Source organism: Melanotaenia boesemani, chromosome 15, assembly GCF_017639745.1.
Source record: "Melanotaenia boesemani isolate fMelBoe1 chromosome 15, fMelBoe1.pri, whole genome shotgun sequence".
Lineage (NCBI taxonomy): Eukaryota > Metazoa > Chordata > Actinopteri > Atheriniformes > Melanotaeniidae > Melanotaenia > Melanotaenia boesemani.
Genome location: NC_055696.1, coordinates 18,967,050 through 18,973,049, shown reverse-complemented (window position 1 = coordinate 18,973,049; position 6,000 = coordinate 18,967,050). Strand labels below are relative to the sequence as shown.

The window sequence follows — 6,000 nt, the reverse complement described above, 5'->3', positions numbered from 1 at the left end:
GCTTGTGTGGCTGATGGAAGATAGCAAAACAGGGTTACATGATATCAGAATGAAGCAGGTCCTGGGTCCGTCTGCATTAAACCATTAAAGTTCTGTTATTGATTTAGTTTTCAAACCATCTAATTCTGATCATGAATTCAGTCCTAGAAAAAGAATCCCAGGAATCCAAGGTGCATCATCTGCCTCAAACCTTTCATTAGCATTTCCACGGAGCTCAGCAACCCATCAGGTCAATCCTGTTTTCACTGATCTGCCGTCAGCCTCAAACCACCAGAAGAGAAGCGAGACGCTGTATGAATAGCATCTAAATGCTTCTGATTCCTCAGAACCACCTTATCGGCCATGTTTTGTCCTGGTCAAAATTGTAAACTAGAATTTACCAACACAGCAGTTGCTGTAGATGATGCCAAACTTACAGGAAACATAATGGTAACTTTTGCTAAGCTGAGGGGGCTCTGAGGAACCCAGCCCTGCTGGTACAGTGATGTCTTTCTTTGACTTTTACAACAGAATCAGTGTAATAAATGGCAGCTTTGTGAATCTTTGGCAAGGGTCCAATTCCCTGCAGCAGTGGGTGCTGGTCCTAATCCACATTTTCATCTTGTGTCTCGTGGAATGCCTCAGTGTGTGTAGGTGTGTTTCTGACCTGCTATCATGTGGCTGATACCCATCAGCCTACTTCCATGGTGTAGCTTTCATGCCAACACCTGGAGGAGATTCTTATGCACACACATGCATTACCTACAATTTTCATCCATAGCAAAGAAAGTCTTAATTGTGCACTTTAAATGGCTGGTTAGCACATGGTACCATTACCTCAGATACCCCCAGAAGATCTTTTGCTTTTTCTTTCTGTGGTTAAAAATTTCCACGCTGACTAATTTTAGAGATTAAAACCATAAAGACAGTGAAAAAAAACAAAAACAACTTCAAATCTGGATCTAACGTCATGTGAAAATTTGACCTGACAGAGTTGCAAAATTCAAAGATCATCAGAGCAGATTTTGGGCTGTGAGCCAACACCGACGCCAGCATACCACACAGAGAGTTTGAAGTTGTATTCTAGTGGATATTAAAAAAAAAAACAAAAAACCATTAAAATCACAAAAGAACCTGCAAGACTCCAGTCTACAGTAAGCGGAAGAAGAGGGCATTGAAGCCACACTGTAAATGTAAAATAACCAGTTTGTATTTGCTAAGGCTGCACAGCATATAGGAAATAAAACAGATCAAAACTGGAATTACCAGCATGGCTGATACGTTACTAGTACATAACGATACTCTTGACTTCAGATTTGAGTTTGAAACTAGGGAAAATCTTCAAAAACTCCAAAGCACTTCCACAGCTTAGGCCAAAATGTATACAAGTATAATTATAATTTTCATTTTCCAGCACTGTGAAGCCTTAGCATTTGCTACTACATGTTAAGGCCATACATGGGAGGCCTTGTCTAAAACCACTGTCAGGCACAACGTCAGGCTACTCTGAACATTGAATATTGAAACCAAGATTACACTTTTCTGTTTTAGCAACACATGACTGGTAACAACCACCTGGAGGAGGATTCTGTGGACCGCAGTGATATTTCACCACATCCTCGCTTTAAAACAGTTTGTGTGTTGTTGTTGTTGTTATGGTCAGCTGTACCAGCCAACGTAGAAGTCCAAAACCCTCCGCCTGTCCTATATCCAGGCTGTCGTATAAATTCAGCAACTGCTTAAGACTGAGCTTTGCACAGTTTAACAAAACAATGTGAATCTTCTACGAAGGCTACACCTGAAAGACGAGGGAGACAGAGACGCAGCACTGTCGCCTGTGATAATACTTTACTGCTGTTAAGGGGGCGTTTCACTCTGAGTAAGCTCATGTTTCATGATGCAGTCAGAACCACATATACATAAAAAAACTAGTCATCTTTTACATTATAACCCTGTTATACCAGCTCTGGTGTGTGTGTGTGTGAGAGAGAGAGAGAGAGAGAGAGCAAGAGAGCTGTGTTGTGTGTTGATTTAAGCAGCATCTGGCTTATTCTTAAGGGTGTAAATATATTAGTCTGGGTTTTAACTACCGGCAGGAGCCCATTACTATAACGGGCATTTCCTGTGTGTGTGAATCTGGAGAATCCAGGTTGGGCGTATTGGTGGTGGGGAAGTAGGAATAACAACACTCCCTGTGGTAAAAGGGGTACATAACACCACGGCACCGTGCCTGAGCTTTGCTGTATTTGACTGAACTGGACTGAGCCGAGTTAACCTTAACGTCGCTGGTATCTGGAGTCATCTGACACCTTATCTAACATTCTTTATCTGAAAATGCAGAGACAGAGCACGTGTATGCATGTTTGTGTAGATAAGATGTAAATATGCTGCCTTGATACACAGATGTGTTCTTTGGCGTGGTCACTCCTGAAGACTGGATAGAAGCTGTCCATACAGACCAAACAGGGAAAGTAGAATGGACTTGTTCCTCTACATTAAATGTCTGTTCATCAGTTCTGGGTCAAGTAGTCCTTACAAAATCCAGTTGTGACGCTCCATGTCCCACAAGTTGGGTCCAGATGGGTGGGATGAGGGTAAGAGTTTTTATCTTGTCTGCTCATTAAGGTGGCCTGCCCCATCTCATCTATTAACTTGCACGTTTTATTATCAGCACTATTGAACCCAGGATTGATGAGAGGAAGCATGCTCAGTAGTAGTCGTGTTGGAGTTCAAACAATGAAGCTCGCCAAATAAGGATTTTTTCCAAACACACACACACATCACTATATATATGTGTGTATATATGTATAATATAAAATATGTGTATATATTTATGTGTTATGCTCTTTTCATACATTTTTTAAAACTTTTATTTATTCATTTAAAAAAAATTTTTTTAAACTTTTTTTTTTTTTTCCCCTGAGAATACCATGGACTGCTTACAAAATACAACTCTCAGAGAGCAACAAAAGCCTGTAAATTTCTTAAAAAAAACAAACATAAAAATAAACAAAACACAAACAACTCAATTCAACAAATTGAGCTCAGGCCTTTGACATTTAATTTCATTGTCTTCATTTCTTTAATGTGAGGAAAACGTGCAGCAAGCCATCAGTTACAAGAGATTGGTCATGTCAAATGTGAGTCGCCACCATGTTGGTGCCATAAACCTGCTAACACTCATATTATTGCACCGACACTACACACTGCACAGATACACGTGGATGATCTGAAGTAACCCAATTCTGTTGATGCTTGTTTGAAACCTTCAATTCATTATATATATATATATATATATATATATATATATATATATATATATATATATATATATATACAGTGCATTTTTTTCTCTTAAAAAATTGATGTGGATGAGTTGGAAAAATTATGCTCATTTTGATGCATTTTAATAAGATGGGAATCTGAGGGGGTTAGTTTGGTCGGTGTGTGAATGGGGGAAAAAAGATTGTCTTACCAGCTCAGAGATGATCCAATGACCACAATCTGCAGTGATTTGAGAAGTGATGAGGCTTATTTGTGAGCATATGTCAGTTAGGACCAGATATTGGAATTAATTTTCCAAACCGATTCAAGTCTGATTCACATATTCACATATTTCAACAATACTATAAATGATTTAGCCTCAAACATTTCTGTGGGCATTTTGTCCAAAATATTAAGATATATTAGTTTATTTACTTGCACATTAAACTTACACAGCAACTCTTTTTGTGGTTACTGGTATCAAAGGAGCAGCAGCATAGTTCCCTCAGTGTGACCTGGCCAAACTCTGTGTTTTGATGGCTTTTGACTGCAGTGATGCGGTTGGAGGGGAGGACAGACCAGTAAGCAGCTCTTTCCACTGACAGTATGGTGTGGCTCTGCTTTGCAAAGTGCTGCAGATGCTTTGTCAGTAAATGGCAAATTCTGCATTTACATCTTTGTTTTAGGCACTATTCAATTAAGGTGACAAGGAGCCCTGTGCTGGTTACACCTGGTAACCAACCCAGCGGGATTTCCTTTTGCTTTGATTGTAAGAAATCCGATTGAGTAGCCACTGATTGATATATTCATTGATTGTTTGGCTGATTTAGTTGGTTAGGGAGTGAGGGCCACAGGACAAGGGACAGAAGGCACAAAAGTTTTTGCAATCATCTTTTTTTCCCAAAGTTTCAGGGGCAGAAAATATTTAGAAAGAATTTGACAGCAGCTGACAAAGGTCAGATTTTTACACAACAGTTGAGATGTGAGCGAAGGGATTTGCTATTGTAGTTTGTGTGAGTATGTCTGTGTTTGTGACTCTGTGTGACAGTCTGACAGAGCACCAGGGGTGGGGTCAATTTATTTGCAACATAAAGCAAAAACAAGCTGGAGATCTGGAAACAGATTTGGGAAAAAAGGCTTCAGTGTACATTTTTCGGCCGAAGTCAATATAAAGATAATTGACCCCAACCCTGATTGAGCCTCTATAATACACTTGAGTGCTTACATTACAGCTCTTATGACTTGCTAGTTGTGCTTTGAAGGCTGAACACACGCCGTCCCATGTCATCCTCTGGTATGAAATTGTCTTCTACTGAATATATTCAAGAAAACAAAGACTCTTCGGATGCAACTTGAGTTGTAACGACTAAGAATGTAGCATACCCTGAAACCAGCTTGTATAATAATAATGCCCCAAAATGTTTGTTCCCAAGTCTGACAGGCATCACAAATGTGAGACCAGAACTGGGCACTTGAACACCCAGAAAGAAAATAAATCTGAAATATACAAAACAGAAAAGACTAAAGTTAATGTGTTTTTTTCCCTATTTGTTAAATGTATGATGTCATATGATGTGTTAAACTGCGGTCCAGTGGAGAAGCATTACTGTACGATATACAGCTACATTCAAAGTCCCCCCCCCCCCAAAAAAAAACAAAGCAGTTGAAGAAATTCTCCGTATGTAGGTGTGACGGGATTTGGTTGAACAAAGCCATCCAGCTATGGTCTGTAGACTTTATACTGGGCACAGATGGGGAAAAAAAGCAACTAGCCAGCAGGATTCTGCCTAAATAACCGCCTGCATGTGTGCACTTGTCCATTTGGGTCTCAGTTCTTTAGGATGCCAGCACGCTTCTCCTCAGCAGGTCGTCGTTCCCAGAATGCAGCTGTGACAGCCGCAGTTTGCGTCCACCGGAGCGTGTGTCCGAATCACTCTGCTCACCATCAGTGAAGTACCCGTCAGTCTCAGCAGTGTCCAGCAGGGACATGTCCTTCCCTGCAAGAGGCAGGTGCATGGACTCCAGCCCCCCTACGCTTGCCCTTCCTCTTGATTTACCCTGGCGAGCTGGACGGGGACGTGGGGCCCCACCACGGAGGATTGCCCCTGTGTCAGGCACTGTGATCCCCGGACTGGAAGCTGGAGGTGGTGAGGAACTTGCTATGAAACCAGATCCAGCCCCTGATGTAACTCCATTCCCCATGTGGATGCTGTCCCATGGGCCACGGTCCTCAGAAATATGACAGGAATCCATTTTGGAGATAGGAGGCTGTGGTGGTGGGTCCCTGTGAGGGTCTGAGCTCCTGGTCTGGTGGTGATGGCTGTGGTGGTGCATGGTCTTGGAGGAGCCCCTGGACCTTTCTCCTCTCCGCCCTACATGGCTGGACTTTTCCTCCGTCACACTCGCCCAGAGGTTCTTCGCTGTGGAGGAGCTGCTTTCGACTGATGTAGCCGCTGCAGGCAGGAGCATCTGAGGCTGACTGGAAGCGGTGGCTTGTCCTCGAGCACGGGGCTTGTTGCTCCCTCGGGGTTTGCGGCCCAGCTGGGGTGTTTTCCAGGCAGACTGCATAGAGTTCTCCATCATGAGGTTTAGCAAACTCTCTTCACCCTGCAGAAGCTGGATGACAGGAGGAGAAAACAGGTGAGACTAGGGAGGTCAGGTAGTGGGGATGAAAGAGGGGATGGTGATAAAAGGAGACCAATGTATAAGGAATAATAAAAGTAAATCAGAGAAGAAAAAAGCCATATCAGCTGATAT

The 6,000-nt window shown here is 42.2% G+C and overlaps 1 protein-coding gene across 2 annotated transcripts in view; it reads right to left on the bottom strand.

The window, feature by feature from the left end:
* Positions 1-3,328: 3,328 nt before the first annotated feature.
* jade2 (jade family PHD finger 2) overlaps positions 3,329-6,000 on the bottom strand; it is a 226,410-nt gene continuing 223,738 nt past the window's right edge. For both annotated transcript variants that reach the window (XM_042007961.1, XM_042007963.1), the window contains one exon: positions 3,329-5,859. In XM_042007961.1, coding sequence (XP_041863895.1) covers positions 5,080-5,859 — 780 coding nt within the window. In that variant the 3' untranslated portion in view covers positions 3,329-5,079. The remainder of the gene's footprint in view (positions 5,860-6,000) is intronic.